General features: G+C 43.5%; 1 protein-coding gene across 2 annotated transcripts in view; it reads left to right on the forward strand.

Moving 5' to 3' along the window:
* LOC129702794 (actin-binding LIM protein 2-like) overlaps nucleotides 1-17,557 on the forward strand; it is a 230,139-nt gene extending 212,582 nt beyond the window's left edge. For both annotated transcript variants that reach the window (XM_055644778.1, XM_055644787.1), the window contains 2 exons: nucleotides 13,566-13,651; nucleotides 17,231-17,557. In XM_055644778.1, coding sequence (XP_055500753.1) covers nucleotides 13,566-13,651; nucleotides 17,231-17,557 — 413 coding nt within the window. The remainder of the gene's footprint in view (nucleotides 1-13,565; nucleotides 13,652-17,230) is intronic.
* The last annotated feature ends 1,309 nt before the right edge of the window (nucleotides 17,558-18,866 follow it).

Genomic DNA, 18,866 nt, shown 5'->3' on the forward strand with positions numbered 1-18,866 from the left:
TGCATTGCATTCTAATGCCAAGTTGTCTGTCATTCCGTGGAATCGGCTGCAAAACTAATATCTCAGTCTTGGTTACCTCTGTACATTTTGAGAGTAGCGTCTTTTCATTGTGTCCTTTCTCTTTAAAAAGAAGAAAGGCAACTTCATTCTTTTTATCATTAGCTGCAGGTGGGACATTGGAAGACTGAAGGGTGACTCATATTGAGCCTCGATTTAAGAAAATGCAAGAGAGAGAATGAGAGATGTAATGCTGAGGCTCTTTAAGGCACTGGTCAGGCTGCATCTGGAGAACTGTAAGCACATCTGGGCCCCATATCTGAGGAAGGATATGCTGGCTCTGGAGAGAGACCAGAGGAGGTATACAGAATGATTCCAGGAATGAATGGGTAGCATATTATGAGCATTTGACAGCACTGGGCCTCGCTGGAGTTTAGAAGGTTGAGAGAGAACCTCATTGAAACGTACAGAATAATGAAAGACATAGAGTGGATGTGGAGAGGATGTTTCCACTGGTGGGAGAGTCTAGGACCAGAGGTCATAGAATTAAAGGACACTATTTTAGAAAGGAGGTGAGGAGGAACCTCTTTAATCAGAGGGTAGTTAATCTGTGGAACTCGTTGCCACAGAGGGCTGTGGAGGCCAAGAGTGGATATTTTTGAGGCAGAGATAGTCAAATTCTTGATTAGAACGTGTGATAAAGGTTTTGGGGAGAAGACAGGAAAATGGGATTAGGAGGCAGAGATCAGCCATGATTGAATGCCGGAGATGACTCGATGGGCCGAATGGCCTAATTCTACTCCTATAACTTGTGAACTAGAGCCTGGCATCAGTGGTGGATAACTTTAAAGGGGTTTCTGAGAGATAGAATTTGGAAAGGCAAAGATTTGTGGCATTTGTGCATGGAAATTGTGCCTCACCAATTTGATTGAGTTTTTTGACCAGGTAACAAAAGGTTGATGAGGGCATTGCAGTGATCATTATCTTTATCAAAGTAGCACATGGGTACTAGAGTGAGCCAGCCAACTATGTTCACAATTGGCTGGAAGGTTGGAAAGAGCTTGTGATAATAGAGGGTTGGTTCTCAGAATGGACGCGATCAATAAGTGGTTGAACCATAAGGCTTGTGCTGGGTTTGTTTATGTTTATTACACAACATGGAAACAGGCCATTTGGCCCCACTTGCCCACGCTAACCAAGATGCCCCATCTACACTAGTCCCTCCTGCCTGCATTTGGCCCATATTCTTTTTTAACTTTTTCTATATATGTATCTGTCCAAATGTATTTTAAATGTTGTTATAGTACCTGCCTCTGGTAACTTGTTCCATATACCTACCACGTTCATATACCTACCACCCTTTGTGTGAAAGGTTGGGTCTCAATCCTATAAAATCTTTCTCCTCTCACCTTAAACCTATATCCCCAGCTTCTTGGTTCCATTATTTCAGGTAAAAGACTGTACATTTATCCTATCTATTCCCCGCATGATTTTATACACCTCTATCAGATCACCCTCATCCTTCTGCGCCCTAAGGAATAAAGTCCAAGTCTGCTCAACCTCTCCCTAAAAGCTCAGGCACCCGAGTCCTGTCAACATCCTTGTGAATCTTCACTGCAGCCTTTCCAGCTTAACAAAATCTTTCCTATAACATGGCGACCAAAACTGAACACAATACGCCAAATTATATTACCAATTTATATTAAATACTAGACTAAGTGGGACCCGTTGGGTCCCATGTTTACACGGGAGGGCGGGTCTCCCGACACAATATTCCACCTCTCCACCAATTCCAATATTGGTGGCCAGTGGGGGGGGGCTTTCTGGAGTGCTGGTATGGGTTCTTGGTGTGGCAGCTCAGTCCGTCAAGCCTGATCTGCTGGCAGCTCACTCACGGCTGGTGGGCTGGCAGTTGACTCATGGCTATTCCTTGAAATTCCATTTCAAGCAGGGTGCAAGGCCACCAAATTCAAATCCATTTTCCTACCATTTCAAGGTTGGAGCAAGGCCACCAAATTCAAGTGCAGTTTCTTACTACTTTGAGCAGGGTGCAAGGCCACCAAATTCAAGTGCAGTTTCCTGCTACTTCAAGCAGTGTGCAAGGCCGCCAAATTCAAGTGCAGTTTCATTCCACTTCAAGCAGGGTGCAAGGCCACCAAATTCAAGTGTAGTTTCATTCCATTTCAAGCAGGGTGCAAGGCCACCAAATTCAAATGCAGCTTCATACCATTTCATGCAGGGTGAACACCATAAAACCACACAAAACTCCAAACTCACAGTTCAGTACACATTCAGTGTGTTCAGTTGATTCACAGCTCGGAATCGTGACCTCTCTCTTCCCCCATCATGCAGAGACTGAGCCACACCCACACGTCGGGTTTTATAACTCCTCCCCCTTTGACCAGAAAAGGTGTGGCCTTCATGGTGTGATTGACATGAGAGAGATTCTCAACATTTTTTAAACACTAATAACACTTTTATTTTTCATTGATGGGAAGAATTCTCAGCACCTGCTGGGCGCAGGGGGACTGAGTGAGATGGCCAAAAATCACAGCCGTAAGTGGTAGCGTTTTATCTAAAATCAATATACAGTGCAAACAGGAAGTAAGTGGATTTGCAGTAGTGCCTTTTAATTTCAAGCCAAAGCACCCAAACCACCATTTGCAGGCAGTAGTGCCTTTCAACTTCAAGCCAAAGCACCCAAACCACCATTTGCAGTAAGTAGTGCCTTTCGTACAGTTTTGGTCTCCTAATCTGAGGAAAGACATTCTTGCCATAGAGGGAGTACAGATAAGGTTCACCAGACTGATTCCTGGGATGTCAGGACTTTCATATGAAGAAAGACTGGAGAGACTCGGCTTGTACTCGCTAGAATTTAGAAGATCGAGGAGGGATCTTATAGAAACTTACAAAATTTTTAAGGGGTTGGACAGGCTAGATGCAGGAAGATTGTTCCCGATGTTGTGGAAGTCCAGAACAAGGGGTCACAGTTTAAGGATGAGGGGGAAGTCTTTTAGGACCAAGATGAGAAAAACATTTTTCACACAGAGAGTAGTGAATCTCTGGAATTCTCTGCCACAGAAGGTAGTCGAGGCCAGTTCATTGGCTATATTTAAGAGGGAGTTAGATGTGGCCCTTGTGGCTAAGGGGGTCAGGGAGTATGGAGAGAAGGCAGGTACAGGATACTGAGTTGCATGATCAGCCATGATCATATTGAATGGCAGTGCAGGTTCGGAGGGCCAAATGGCCTACTCCTGCACCTATTTTCTATGTTTCTATGTTTCAACTTCAAGCCAAAGCACCCAAGCCACCATTTGCAGTAAGTAGTGCCTTTCAACTTCAAGCCAAAGCACACAAACCACATTTGCAGACATTGCCTTTTTACTTCAAACCAACCATATTTTCATTTTCAAACCACATTAAGGGGACTCACAGTTGAGTAGACATGTGTTCAGTGTTATTCAGAGCTCAGAGAGATGTGACACTTTGGCTTCATCCATCTTGCAGAGACTGAGGCACACCACTTCCCGGTTTTATAGTCCCTCCCCCTCCCTCGAGCAGGGGCAGCAGAGAGAATGGCAAATGTTTTAAAAACATTAATATATCTCTGATTTTTAATCGATGGGAAAAATCCTCTGGTCCAGGAAGGCGGACGTGGGCTCTGAGCGAGGTGGCCAAAAATGACGGCCGTAGGTGGCGGCGTTCTCTCGGAAATCGCACCACAGCGGGTCAAAAGCGGTCAAGATCAGACTTTTAGTAATATAGATTTGGCTGTGAGTATAAGAGGAGTGGTTAATAAGTTATGCAGCACAGTGGCACAGCAGTAGAATTGCTGCCTTACAGCGCTTGCTGTACCGGAGACCCGTGCTGTCTGTATGGAGTTTGAATGTTCTCCCCGTGACCATATAGGTTTTCTCTGAGATTTTTAGTTTCCTCCCACACTCCAATGATGTACAGGTTTGTAGGTTCATTGGTTTGGTACAAGTGTCAAATTGTCCCTAATTTGTGTAGGATTGTGTTAATATGTGTGGATCACTGGTTGATGAGGTCTCGGTGGACCGAAGGGACTGTTTCCATGATGACACTAAAGTAGATTGTATAATGAACATTGATGAAGATTATCTATAATTGCTGTAGGATCTTGATCAACTGGGCCAATGGGCCATGGAATGGCAGATGGAGTTTAATTCAGGTAAATGTGCTGTGTTGCATTTTGGTAGGACAAAACTGGGCAGGACTTAAAGCCCTGTCCCACTGTACGAGTTCATTCCAAGAGTTCTCCCGAGTTTGCCCTGATTCGAACTCGGAGATTTACGGTAATGGCCACTCGTCGGTACTCGAGGTTCTTGTGGACATTTTTCATCATGTTGAAAAATCTTCACGAGTCTTCCCATGCTTTCCTGCCGTTAGCGAGTCTTCCCGAGTACCTGCCGTTAGCGCTAAGAGACGTCCCCGAGCTCCGACGTACCCGTTATGTTCATTCTCCGTGCTTACCACGAGTTTGATTTTTTTAAAACTGGGGAGAGCTCTTGGAATGAACTTGTAAATTGGGACAGGGCTTAGAATGATGAGGTCCAGGAAAGAGAACAGAAGGATCTAGGGAAGAAGAGAATTATGTAGATTGTTTCATGATGGTGGCAACACAGATGGACAGGATGCTATAGATGACATGCGATTTGGTTGGGGTATCGAGTGCAGGAGTTGGAACATCATGTTTCAGCTGTACAAGACATTGATAAGGCCACATTTGGAGTTCTGTTTAGAATTCTGGTGTACAAAGAAGATTTATGAAGATGTTACTGGGTCTGGAGTGTTTGAGGTATAAGGGGATATGAAATAACCCAAGCCTTTTTCCCCTGGAGAATAGGAGCTGAGAGGCAACCTTCTAGAGATATACACATTCAGGAGGAGCATGCTGTAGGTAAAGTAAGATGAATCCACACAGACATTTCAGATGGGTAATCAAATCAAGAGTAGAGGGCATCGATTTATGGGAATGGAAAGATTTAAAAGGGACCCAAGGGCCAACGTTTCACACAGAGAGTGTTGACTGCATGAAACAAGTGCCAGAGGAAGTGGTAGAAATGGGTACAATGGTGACATTTAAAAGGGACATAGATAGGTACATGAATAGCAAAGGTTTGGAGTGATATGGGCGAGGTACAGTAAGTGGGATGAGCTCAATTAAACAATTTGTTTGATATGATGAGTTTGACCAAAGGGCCTGCTTCTGTGCTTTATAGCTCAATCACGACTGTGATTCTAAAGGCAATTGATTTGTTCTGTAAGTAGAAAAGAGCATGGATCATATTATTGCAATCACGGAAACGTGATGGAGTGAAGTGCAAGATTGGTATCTCAATGTTCTGCCGTGTGGAAGCTTCGGCATGGCAGAGGGGAATGTATGAGAGCGAGGTGTGGGGCTGCTGATTAGCGAGAGCATTGCACCAGTGCTTCAATTGGACAATGATGCTGTATGGATAGGACTCAGGAATAAGGAAGGGACAGTCTTTTTGTTGAGGTTATAGTTGGCTTCTCAAAAATCAGCAGGAATTAGAATAACGGATGGGCAGATAGATTGCAGAACAGAGTAAAAGCAATAGGTACCAATAGGGAATTTTAACTTTCCCAATATTGACTAGGATTGACTTGGATGGTACAGCACAGGAACAGGTCCTTCCTCCCACAATGCCTGTGCCAAACATGATGCCAAATTAAAGTCATCCCTTTTGCCTGCATGTGATACATGCCCTCCCATTCCCTGCAAATCTATTTGCCTATCTTTAAGCCACTGAAAAGCCACTATTGTATCTACTTCTACCACCAGTCCTGGCTGTGTGTTTGAGGTATCTACCACTCTCTGTGTGGAAAAAAACATTGCCTCGTACAACTTCATTCCACCTCTGAACTTTTGGACGGTCACGGCAGCGCAGCGGTAGAGTTGCTGCCTTACAGCGAATGCAGCGACGGAGACCCGTGTTCGATCCCGACTACGGGTGCTGTCTGTACAGAGTTTGTACGTACTCCCTGTGACCTGCGTGGGTTTTCTCCGAGATCTTCAGTTTCCTCCCACACTACAAAGACGTACAGGTTTGTGAGGTTAATTGGCTTGGTAAATGTAAAAACTGTCCCTAGTGTGTGTGTAGGATAGTGTTAATGTGCGGGGATCGTTGGTCGGCACGGACCCGGTGGGCCGAAGGGCCTGTTTCCGCACTGTGTCTCTAAACTTCAAAACTAAACAAAACTAAACTAAAGTTACGCTGTCTAGGATTTGACATTTCCACTCTGGGAAAGATATACTGATTGTAAATTTGTAAAATACATTCAAAAGTTTTTCTATGTTCAAAGCCTACTATATTACCACTCCCCAATTTATTCTCCACTACATCAATGCTGGCATTGTTGATTCTTGCTACACACGTATAGGACATTAATTTCATTAAGTTCGCCGCTACCTTCCATCCTGGCCTCAAATTCACTTTGACCATTTCTGGTACCTCTCGCCCCTTTCTTGATTTCTCCATCTCCATTTCAGGACACAATCTATCCTCTGATATCAACTATAAACCCACTGACTCCCACATTTACTTAATCTACATGTGTAGGAAAAGATTTGCAGGTGCTGGTTTATAGACCCAACGTGCTGGAGTAAAACAACTGGTCAAGCAGCCGCTGTGTTAAAAAGCTCTGGACAAAAAGGATCCATATCCTTATCCACAACATCTCAAGATGGATATCTGAAATATTTTCCTTTCTCAGAACTCACTATTTCACCCTCCCACCCTCCACACACCATGGTCAACTAATCCTTCATCTGTATCTCCTCACTACCCTTCCCTTTTGAAGTCACCCACCTCCCCCCAAACAGATAGAAACATAGAAAATAGGTGCAGGAGTAGGCCATTCGGCCCTTCGAACCTGCACTGCCATTCAATAAGATCATGGCTGATCATCCAACTCGGTATCCCGTACCTGCCTTCTCTCCATACCCCCTAATCCCCTTAGCCACAACGGCCACATCTAACTACCTCTTAAATATAGCCCATTAACTGTCGTCAACTACCTTCTGTGGCAGAGAATTCCAGAGATTCACCACTCCGTGTGAAAAATGTTTTTCTCATCTCGGTCCTAAAAGACTCCACCCTTATCCTTAAACTGTAACCCCTTGTTCTGGACTTCTCCAACATCGGGAACAATCTTCCTGCATCTAGCCTGTCCAACCCCTTAAGAATTTTGTAAGTTTCTATAAGATCCCCCCTCAATCTTCTAAATTCTAGCGAGTACAAGCCGAGTTTTCATATGAAAGTTTCTTCACATGAAAGTCCTGACATCCCAGGAATCAGTCTGATGAACCTTCTCTGTACTCCCTCTATCGGAAGAATGTCTTTCCTCAGAGTAGGACACCAAAACTGTACGCAATACTCCAGGTGTGGTCAACTGCAGTAGAACCTCCGTGCTCCTATACTCAAATCCTTTTGCTATGAATGCTGACATACCATTCGCTTTCTTCACTGCCTGCTGTACCTGCATGCATACTTTCAATGACTGGTGTACCATGACACCCAGGTCTCGTTGCATCTCCCCTTTTCCTAATTGGCCACCATTCAGATAATAGTCTACTTTCCTGTTTTTGCCACAAATGTGAATAACCTCACACTTATCCACATTATACTGCATCTGCCATGCATTTGCCCACCCACCCAACCTATCCAAGTCACCTTGCAGTCTCCTAGCATCCTCCTCACAGCTAACACTGCCTCCCAGTTTCATGTCATCTGCAAACTTGGACATCTTGCATTAAATTCCCCTCATCCAAATCATTAATATATATTGTAAATAGCTGGGGTCCCAGCACTGAGCCTTGCGGTACCCCACTAGTCACTGCCTGCCATTCTGAAAAGGACCCGTTTACTCCTACTCTTTGCTTCCCGTCTGCCAGCCAGTTCTCTATCCACATCAATACTGAACCCCAATACCGTGTGCTTTAACTTTGCATACAAATCTCTTATGTGGGACCTTGTCGAAAGCCTTCTGAAAGTCCAGATATAACACAACCACTGGTTCTCCCTTATCCACTCTATTAGTTACATCCTCGAAAAATTATATTAGATTTGTCAGACATGATTTACCTTTCATAAATCCATGCTGACTGTCCAATGATTTCACCACTTTCCAAATGTGCTGCTATCCCATCTTTATTAACTGACTAGCATTTTCCCCACTACCGATGTTAGACTAACTGATCTGTAATTCCCCGTTTTCTCTCTCCCTCCCTTTTTAAAAAGTGGGGTTACATTAGCTACCCTCGAATCCTCAGGAACTACTCCAGAATCTAAAGGGTTTTGAAAAATTATCACTAATGCATCCATTATATCAGGGGCTACTTCCTTAAGTACTCTGGGATGCAGCCTATCTGGCTCTGGGGATTTATCGGCCTTTAATCAATTCAATTACCCAAGACCACTTCCCGGCTAAACTGGATTTCACTCAGTTCCTCCATCTCATTTGACCCCCCAGTCCCCTGCTATTTCCGGCAGATTATTTATGTTTTCCTTAGTGAAGACAGAACCAAAGTAGTTATTCAATTGGTCTGCCATGTCCTTGTTCCCCATGATCAATTCACATGTTTCTGACTGCAAGGGACCTACATTTGTTTTAACTAATCTTTTTCTCTTCACATATCTATAAACACTTTTGCAGTCAGTTTTTATGTTCCCTGCCAGTTTTCATTCATAATCTATTTTCCCTTTCCTAATTAAGCCCTTTATCCTCCTCTGCTGGACTCTGGATTTCTCCCAGTCCTCTGGTAGGCTGCTTTTTCTGGCTAATTTGTATGCTTCATCTTTTGTTTTGACACTACCCCTGATTTCCCCTGTTATCCACGGATGCGCTACCTTCCCTGATTTATTATTTTGCCAAACTGGGATGAACAATTGTTGTAGTTCATCCATAAAGTCTTTAAATGCCTTCTATTGCCTATCCACCGTCAACCCTTTAAGAATCAATTGCCAGTCTATCTTGGCCAATTCCCGTCTCATACTCTCAAAGTTACCTTTTTTTAAAGTTCAGAACCCTTGTTTCTGAATTAATTATGTCACAGGTCACTCTTGCCCAAGGGGCCACGCACAACAAGACTGCTAACTAACCCTTCCTCATTACTCAATACCCAGTCTAGAATAACCTGCTCTCTCGTTGGTTCTTCTACATGTTGGTTTCGAAAACTATCCCTCATACATTCCAATAAATCCTCTTCCTCAGCTCCCCTGCCAATTCACCCAATCTATATGTAGATTGTAGTCACCCATTATAATTGTTTTACCTTTGTTGCACGCATTTCTAATTTCCTGTTTGCTGCCATCCCCAACTCCACTACTACTGTTAGGTGGTCTGCACACAACTCCCACTAGCGTTTTCTGCCCCTTAGTGTTTCGCAATTCTACCCATATCGATTCAACATCCTCCAAGCTAATGTCCTTCCTTTCTATTGCGTCAATCTCCTCTCTAACCAGCAACGCTACCCCATCTCCTTTTCCTTTCTCTCTACCCCTCCTGAATATTGAATATCCCTGGATGTTCAGCTCCCAGCCTTGGTCACCCTGGAGCCATGTCTCCATGATCCCAACTAGTAAGTAAGTAAGTTTTATTTATATAGCACGTTTTAAGTCAACTCACATTGACACCAAAGTGCTTTACATAAAATAGATAATAAGCTTCCATACAGACCAGAGAAAAAGGTTAAAAAAAATAAAGAAAACGGACACAACACATTATAGAGTTCAACACAAACGTCCCCCCCACAGCAGAATCAAAAATTTCCACTGTGGGGAAAGGCACCAGAAAGTTAAGTCCTCTTCCTCTGAAACACCCGAGGTCGGGGCCCATTTGTGGCCTTGCAGCCAGTCCGATAATTTTCAGGGCCCTCTTGCCGTGAGATGGAACACCGGAGTCGGGTGAAACAATTCCTCAGCGGTTTGGAAATTCTGGAGCGGCCGCCTCCTCCCCGGAGACCGGGGCACTCGTAGCCCTCAGGCCGCGCCGGTTGGAGCTCCGACCCCGGCGAACTCGATCCCAGGCCCCGCGGCGCTCCAAATCCAGCGCCGCCCGCGGCCAGACGCCCTGATAGCCCCAGCTCTACGATGTTGGGAGTCGGCGGCCACAGCATCCGGTGCTTACCGCACGGCGACCCAGTAAGGCATCGCCCATTCCGTGTTGGTATCCCAGCGCTGCACCGCCGCCGAAGCAGTAGTCTCGGCTGGCTGGGACTACATCTATATCATATTCATTAATAACCATCTGCACATTCAACTCATCCACCTTATTACGAATGCTCCATGCATTGAGACATAAAGCATTCAGGCTTGTTTTTACAACACTCTTATGCCTTATACAATTATGTTGAAAAGTGGCCCTTTTTGATTTTTGCCCTGGATTTGTCTGCCTGCCACTTTTACTTTTCGCCTTGCTACCTATTGCTTCTACCCTCATTTTACACCCCTCCGTCTCTCTGCTCACACATTTAAGAAACCCACCACCTTATTCTCTGGTTATTATCTTTTTCTTTGGTGAGATGAGTGGTCAAATTCTCATAGTCCTTACCTTTCATCACAACAGCCTCTGCATCAAGCATATCCATTCCTCAGCATTCCTGTCAGCTACAATGTGATCCCATCGCCAGTCACATCTTCCACTCCCCACTCTTTCTGGTTTCCACAGGGACTGCTATATCCAGTAACATCAGCCTTTCATTCTCCACTTATCGCCCAGTCACAATTGCTATCTCCACTCTTATAGAAATATATAAAATTCTTAAAGGGATTGGACAGGCTAAATGCAGGAAAAATTGTCTCAAGATGTAGAGGAGTCCAGAACCAAGGGTCACAGTTTAAGAATAAGGGGTAGGCCATTTAGGACTGAGATGAGGAAAAACCTTTTCTCCCAGAGAGTTGTGAATCTGTGGAATTCTCTGCCACAGTAGGCAGTGGAGGCCAATTCACTGGATGTTTTCAAGAGAGAGTTATATAGCTCTTGGGGCAAAGGGAATCATAGGATATGGGGACAAAGCAGGGACGGGGTACTGATTTTGGATGCTGAAGAGTGTTTTATTGCCATATGTCCCAGACAGAACAATGAAATTCTTACTTGCTGCAGCACAACACAATATGTAAACAGCTATGATCATATTGAATGGCAGTGTTGGCTCAAAGTGCCAAATGGCTGATTCCTATTTTCTATGTTTTCTACATTTCCTTCCTCCACCCTACTATTATCTGCCAATCACCCCCTCCTTACCTGTACCACCTATTGCTTGCTTGGTCTTGCCCCACCCCTATAATAAGGTCATAAGTGATAGTAGTAGAATTAGGCCATTCGGCCCATCAAGTCTCAATGGTAGATTATACTCTACCTTTTCATACTGGCTACTCCCACATGGTGCATAGAAGAAAGGCAGTTCACATATCCTGAATAAAAACAGAAAATGCAGGAAATATTCAACATGTCAGGCAGCGGTAGATAGAGAAACAGATATCTGTAACGGGTATAGCTTGGACCCAATAGCAGCACAGAATCAGGCAGGTATAATTGGTAATGAACCTTATAACAATACTGTAACACAGAGTAGTAACACAGGAATGGGTACACCGTACTCACACAGAGGCTCAGGATTGAGCGAGGGTTCCGAAGAGGGGCAGGCAGGAGACGTAGTCAGGGTAGCGGAAGATCCGGTAACCAGGAGATCCAACACGATGCAAACAAACCAGCAAGGGACAGACGAAAGGAGAGTCGAAGTCAGGCAGGTAGTCGAGCAACCGTTGCAGGGATACACCAGACAACACAGGAGAGAGGCAGACAGAAACCAGGAGGTCGGGGACAGAAGGCTGAGGTGATATCCGGGAAGACGACAGGACGGAATGGTCAGGGGCAGGCAGGTTCGAATCCGTGTAGGCAGTCGGGAAATCGCTGGAGAGTCTTGTATGAATGCTGAGAACAATCTGGCACTGTGTGAACGGTGAGGATAGTCTATATACCGGGTTAATAGGTGATCAGAGGCAACTGAGTGCAACAGGTGAGGAGAGTTAGGCTGATGAGAGGGGAGTGGAAGGCAGGCAGGTGAGGAGAAGGAGGGACCGGTGGAAAAGTACTGGGAGGTGAAGTGGATGAGAATGAGAAGAGGGCAGACTGTGACAATATCACAATTAGAAGCACACAGCCTCTTGCCCAGAGTAGGGGAATTAAGGACCAGAGGACAGAGGTTTAAGGTGAAGGGGGAAAGAATTAATAGAAATTTGAGGGGTAACATTTTCACACAAATTGTGGTGGGTGTATGGAACGAGCTGCCAGAGGAGGTAGTTGAGGCTGGGACTATCCCAACGTTTAAGAAACAGTTAGACAGGTACATGGACAGGACAGGTTTGGAGGTATATGGGCCAAACGCAAGCAGGTTGGACTAGTGTAGCTGGGACATGTTGGTCAGTGTGGGCAAGATAGGATGAAGGGCCTGTTTCCATGATGTATGACTCTAATTTTGGTTAGTACTCTAACGTTAGAGTACTAGACCTGCTAATTACTCTAACCATTTTCTTGTTTTATTTTGGATATCCAACATATAAAGTTATTTTTTGCCTTTCATGGAAACAGAAGGCATATAACTTATCCCTTGAGGTTTGCTGCACCATTCAGCACAGTCACTGTTGGTCATTAACTTCAGCACCCTATTCCCTTCTCCTCATATGTCACAAACTAGGTAGTATCAAGGGACTGGTAAGTCTATTAGACAGGAATCAGAGTGTTAGATGTTAGAACGTCTTTAAATGATTCAATTGTTCACAACAAGCCTTTGTGTAATAATGGCGTAACCATCATTGATTTTCATGAAGAGTAATACAACTCTCCCTCTTGGCTGTGGAATCCAGCAGATCTTTGTATTGATCCTGTGCAGAGCCTAGGGGCAGCACAAGAGTAGAGTTGCTGTCTTACAGCACCGGGGACCCGGGTTCGATCCTGATCACGGGTGCTGTCTATACGGAGTTTGTACATTCTCCCAGTGACCGCATGGGTTTTCTCCGGGTGCTCCAGTTTCCTCCTACACTCCAAAAATTATGTGCAGGTTTGTAGGTTAATTAGCCTTTGTAAATTGTCCCAAGTGTGTAGGATAGTACCAGTGTATGGGTGCTCATTGGTTGGCGTGGACTCGGTGGGCCAAAGGGCCTTTTTCCACGCTGTATATCTAAACTAAACTAAACTAGTGCAGCAAAGATTTGATTCAATTCTTCATGTCCCCTTTCCACACATCTTGCATTGATGAAACACACTGGGGAAATGGTATTTTACATCATGCATACAATCTGCTTCACACAGTGTTTTGAAACAGTGGTACGCAGACAGATTAAATGTTCACAACTGCCACTGGAATTTTTAAAACTAGCTAGATCCCAAATTTCTTTACAAACATTGCAGTAATTGCATCACGAAAGCAGGGAGTTTAGAGTGCATTCATGTTGTCATTGACAAAAACAGAATTGAAATCTTATACAATTTTTGACTCTAACTTTAAAAATGTTGTATAATAGTAGGTGAATGGCAAAGCAGAGGATTTTGGATTGAAGACAGCGATGAAGGTGGCGGACCGGTTTACTGGGATCAAGATGACAAAAAAGTAAGACATGAAATCAACAAGTTTTAACACTGCTCATCTTTATTCCTTTCTAATACTAAATAGTGAAATATATTGATTGCACAAATTATGGCACACTGCTAAACCTTCTCACAAACCTGTTTCTTGTGAGATCCTAAACATCATGTATTCTTATAGATCAATTTAAACTTGTCTGGCTTGTAGCGTTAACCAGGTGCCACGGATCACTACTACAGGCTTGATCCTGCAGATTTGTGGTCTTCGAAACAGGAAGTTTTGATCTCATGCTTAAGATAATTGAGCATAATCTAGACTGGTATTATTACCCTGTAGTTTAACATGGGCTTCGCTTTGTGGGAACACAACATTCCACAAAGAACTTTGTAGTTCTAGCCCCACAAAGCATTTGCTTTGTGTGGAGTTACCATGTTTCAGACAAGATGATATCAAGGCCTGTTTTCCATATTGGGTGAGCAGAAAAGGTACCAAATGGCAGGTACCAAATGGCCCATAGCCCTATTGGGAGTTTATCTAAACAGATAAAGTGAGCACTTTCTCGTCATGGTTTGTGGACCTGAGTTACCATAATTCCTAAGCAAGAATGTCATTGTCCTATCTGGGACACATGACAATAAGCTCTCTTGACTGCACTTCTTTTCAAAAAACTCCTAATTGCCTATATAACATTTTGGAAAACCCAAGGTTTGTGAAATGCATTATATAAACACAATGCATTACCATATAAGTTTATTTGTATAACTGGTATATATGTGGCAGAGGTTTGAAATATGTTTGCATAAGAATATTTTACAATTTTAGTGAGGACAATAAAGCGATTAAAATGATAAAATCGTTGTGTGGAGAACAATTCCAGTCCACCAATGTGAGCATTCATTTGCAAGTAAGCCTTGATGTTTATAGATGGATGGTTAGTATACCTAGATTTTTGATGAAAGTTCACTCATGTACTGAATACTGATAATGACTGCAATTTTAAGGTACGTCATTGTGAAAGTGAAGGGAATGAAACAATTACTTCTATCTGAAGCATTCGGACACCATACAAAGGTGGTTGCTGACAATTATGATTTTCTTTTAGTTTGGTTTTGGGATACAGCACGGAAACAGGTCCTTCGGCCCAACGTGGCCAAGAACCTATATCACTCAGAGAGTTAGGATGTGTCATGTTTTGAATTAGGAGATGGAAGCAGAATTTTAAACATAAGGGAAAGGAGGCTTAACAGGAGCACAGTGAAATAATAATTAATTACACAGGTAAAAAATGCATATCAGAGTTTCAGCAGAGATAAGCATAAGATGATAGATCTGGTCAGAAAATACCTCAGGAATAATACTTTTGTTTTAATGTTCAGTTCTTACCAGGTCAAAATCTCTCCCTGTCATAGAGTAATACAGTGTGAAAACTGGTCCTTCAGCCGAACTTGCCCACACCAGCCAACATGTCCCAGTTACACAAGTCCCACCTGCCAGCATTTGGTCCATATCCATCCAAACCTGTCCTATCCATGTACCTGTCTAACTGCTTCTTAAACGTTGGGATTGTCCCTGTCTCAACTACCTCCTCTGGCAGCTTGTTCCATTCCCCCACCACCCTTTGTGTGAAAAAATTACCCCTCAGATTCCTGGTAAATCTTTTCCCCTTCACCTTAAACCTATGTCCTCTAGTCCTCGATTCCCCTACTCTGGGCAAGAGACTCTGTGCATCTACCCGATCTATTCCTCTTATGCTTTTATACACCTCTACACAATCTATTCCTCTCATGATTTTATACACTTGTCATTATCATTTACTTCAGCTCAGTAACTCACAAAGATGGTAATTGGGCGCACACTCCGAGATGGGTTGTTCGACCCTGCCCTCCATTTACATGTTGCCAATCAATTATCTGTACTAATCAAGATGCTTCTTAAATGTCAGAGTATCTCCCTCCACCACCTTCTCAGGCAGCGCAGTCTAGATGGCATCTATCCTCTGGGTGAAAAACGCCTTCCACAGATTACTTCTAAATCTATCCTTAGCTTAAATCTACGTCCTCACCCTTTGATATTACTGACATGGGGAGAAGGTTTCTTACCATCTACCGTGTCCATGCCGCTTATACCTTCCAGCTTCTCTCTTGAACTCCTCTACTCAAAGAAACTAGATCATCCTATCCTCACAATTGTAATATTCCACTCCAGGCAGCATCCATGATAAATCTTTAAGAAGGAACTGCAGATGCTGGAAAATCAAAGGTAGACAAAAATGCTGGAGAAACTCAGCAGGTGAGGCAGCATCTATGGAGCGAAGGAAATAGGCAACGTTCAGTCTGAAGAAGGGTCTCAACCCATATAACCATATAACAATTACAGCACGGAAACAGGCCATCTCGACCCTTCTAGTCCGTGCCGAACACATAATCTCCCCTAGTCCCATATACCTGCGTTCAGACCATAACCCTCCATTCCCTTCCCATCCATATAGCCATCCAATTTATTTTTAAATGATAAAAACGAACCTGCCTCCACCCCCTTCACTGGAAGCTCATTCCACACAGCTACCACTCTCTGAGTAAAGAAGTTCCCCCTCATATTACCCCTAAACTTCAGTCCCTTAATTCTCAAGTCATGTCCCCTTGTTTGAATCTTCCCTACTCTCAGTGGGAAAAGCTTTTCCACGAAACTTTTCCTATTTCCTTCGCTCCATAGATGCTGCCTCACCCGCTGAGTTTCTCCAGCATTTTTGTCTGTCCATGATAAATCTCCTCTGTAATCTCCACGTTGAAATCATGGGGAGAAATCAATGCAAGTAAGAATGTCATTGTTCTATCTGGGACATATGACAATGAAACACTCTTGATTCTTGATGTCCTGAACTGAACACACTGTTCCTGCTGAACATTCATAAAGTCTCATCAAAACCCCCTTCCTCTTAAACACTGAGCACCAGCTAATGAAGATAAGCACCCCGTACATATTTCACCACCTGTGCTGCCAATTTCAAGGATCTTTGGACTTGCCCACCATGACCTCATTATTCCATGCATTTTAAGAATAAGAGCAAGCCATTTAGAAAGGAGACGAGGAAACACCTTTTCTCACAGAGAGTTGTGAGTCTGTGGAATTCTCTGCCTCAGGTGGAGGCAGGTTCTCTGGATACTTTCAAGAGAGAGCTAGATAGGGCTCTTAAAGATAGCGGAGTCAAAGGATATGGAGAGAAGGCAGGAACGGGGTACTGATTGGGGACGATCAGCCATGATCACATTGAATGGTGGTGCTGGCTCGAAGGGATCAGGCCTCCTCCTGCACCTATTGTCTATTGTATACATATCGTACCTGTATCAGACCTCCTAAAATACACCACCTCGCCCTTATTAAAATACATCTGCCGTTGTTCTGCCCAGCTCATCAGTTGGTTTATATCATCCTGCAGTTTAACACCACTCACTTCACCATCATCAAAACCACAATTTTTCGTGTCATCTAAACACTCACTAATCATTCCTTTGACATTCACTCCGATGCACAGAAAATGTTGTAATGTTTTGTATTTTGTTTGTGTTCTGTCAGTATTTTACTTGCCTTTTGTGCTTGCCCCAGGTGAAGCCGAGTTCATTGAAGGGCCAGGTGGAGATTGCAGATAACTCTCAAGACCTGGACCCTAAATCATCATCTCGAAGCCCTGCTGCTGATAGAGAACCACTACAAAGATCCAACAGCGAATCACTCTTTCAAACAAGTAAGTGTGTTTTTTCCGAGATCTTAGATTTCCTCCCACACTCCAATGACCTACATGTGTGTAGGTTAATTGGCATGATAAATGTAAAAATTGTCCCTAGTGTGTGTAGGATAGTGTTAATATGCGTGGATCGCTGGTCAGCGCGAACCCGGTGGGCCGAAGGGTCTGTTTCAGTGCTGTATCTCTAAACTAAACAAAGTATTTGGAGTTCCTACATATTAAATCATCGGTAATGCATGTCATATAAATTAGATATTTGCCAGTTGACTGTAGATTAACCATATTAATCTCGGTCAATATAAACTTCACCACATAGAGTGGCTTGCAAAAGTATTCATACCCCTTGAACTTTTCCACATTGTGTCATGTTACAACCACAAACGTAAATGTATTTTATTGGGATTTTATGTGATAGACCAACACAAAGTGGTGCATAGTTGTGAAGTGAAAGGAAAATGATACATGGTTTTCAAATTTTTTTACAAATAAAAAACTGAAAATCATGGGGTGCAAAAGTATTCAGCCCCCCTGAGTCAATACTTTGTAGAACCACCTTTCGCTGCAATTACAGCTGCAAGTGTAGAGGAACTAACGAGAGAGCAGCCTATTCTAGACTGGGTATTGAGTAATGAGGAAGGGTTAGTTAGCAGTCTTGTTGTGCGTGGCCCCTTGGGCAAGAGTGACCATAATGTGGTTGAGTTCTTCATTAGGATGGAGAGTGACATCGTTAATTCGGAAACAAAGGTCCTGAACTTAAAGAAAGGTAACTTTGAGGGTATGAGACGTGAATTGGCCAAGATAGACTGGCGATTGATTTTTAATGGGTTGACGGTGGATATGCAATGGAAGGCATTTAAAGACTGCATGGATGAACTACAACAATTGTTCATCCCAGTTTGGCAAAAAAATAAATAGGGAAGGTAGTGCATCCGTGGATAACAAGGGAAATCAGGGATAGTATCAAAACAAAAGATGAAGCGTACAAATTAGCCAGAAAAAGCAGCCTACCAGAGGACTGGGAGAAATTCAGAGACCAGCAAAGGAGGACAAAGGGCTTAATTAGGAAAGGGAAAATAGATCATGAACGAAAACTGGCAGGGAACATAAAAACTGACTGCAAAAGCTTGTATAGATATGTGAAGAGAAAAAGATTAGTTAAAACAAATGTAGGTCCCTTGCAGTCAGAAACGGGTGAATTCATCATGGGGAACAAGGACATGGCAGACCAATTGAATAAGAACTTTGGTTCTGTCTTCACTAAGGAAGACATAAATAATCTGCCGGAAATACCAGGGGACCGGGGGTCAAATGAGATGGAGGAACTGAGTGAAATCCAGTTTAGCCGGGAAGTGGTGTTAGGTAAATTGAATGGATTAAAGGCCGATAAATCCCCAGGGCCAGATAGGCTGCATCCCAGAATACTTAAGGAAGTAGCTCCAGAAATAGTGAATGAATTAGTGATAATTTTTCAAAACTCTTTAGATTTTGGAGTAGTTC

The sequence above is a fragment of the Leucoraja erinacea genome, chromosome 1 (assembly GCF_028641065.1).
Source record: "Leucoraja erinacea ecotype New England chromosome 1, Leri_hhj_1, whole genome shotgun sequence".
NCBI lineage: Eukaryota > Metazoa > Chordata > Chondrichthyes > Rajiformes > Rajidae > Leucoraja > Leucoraja erinaceus.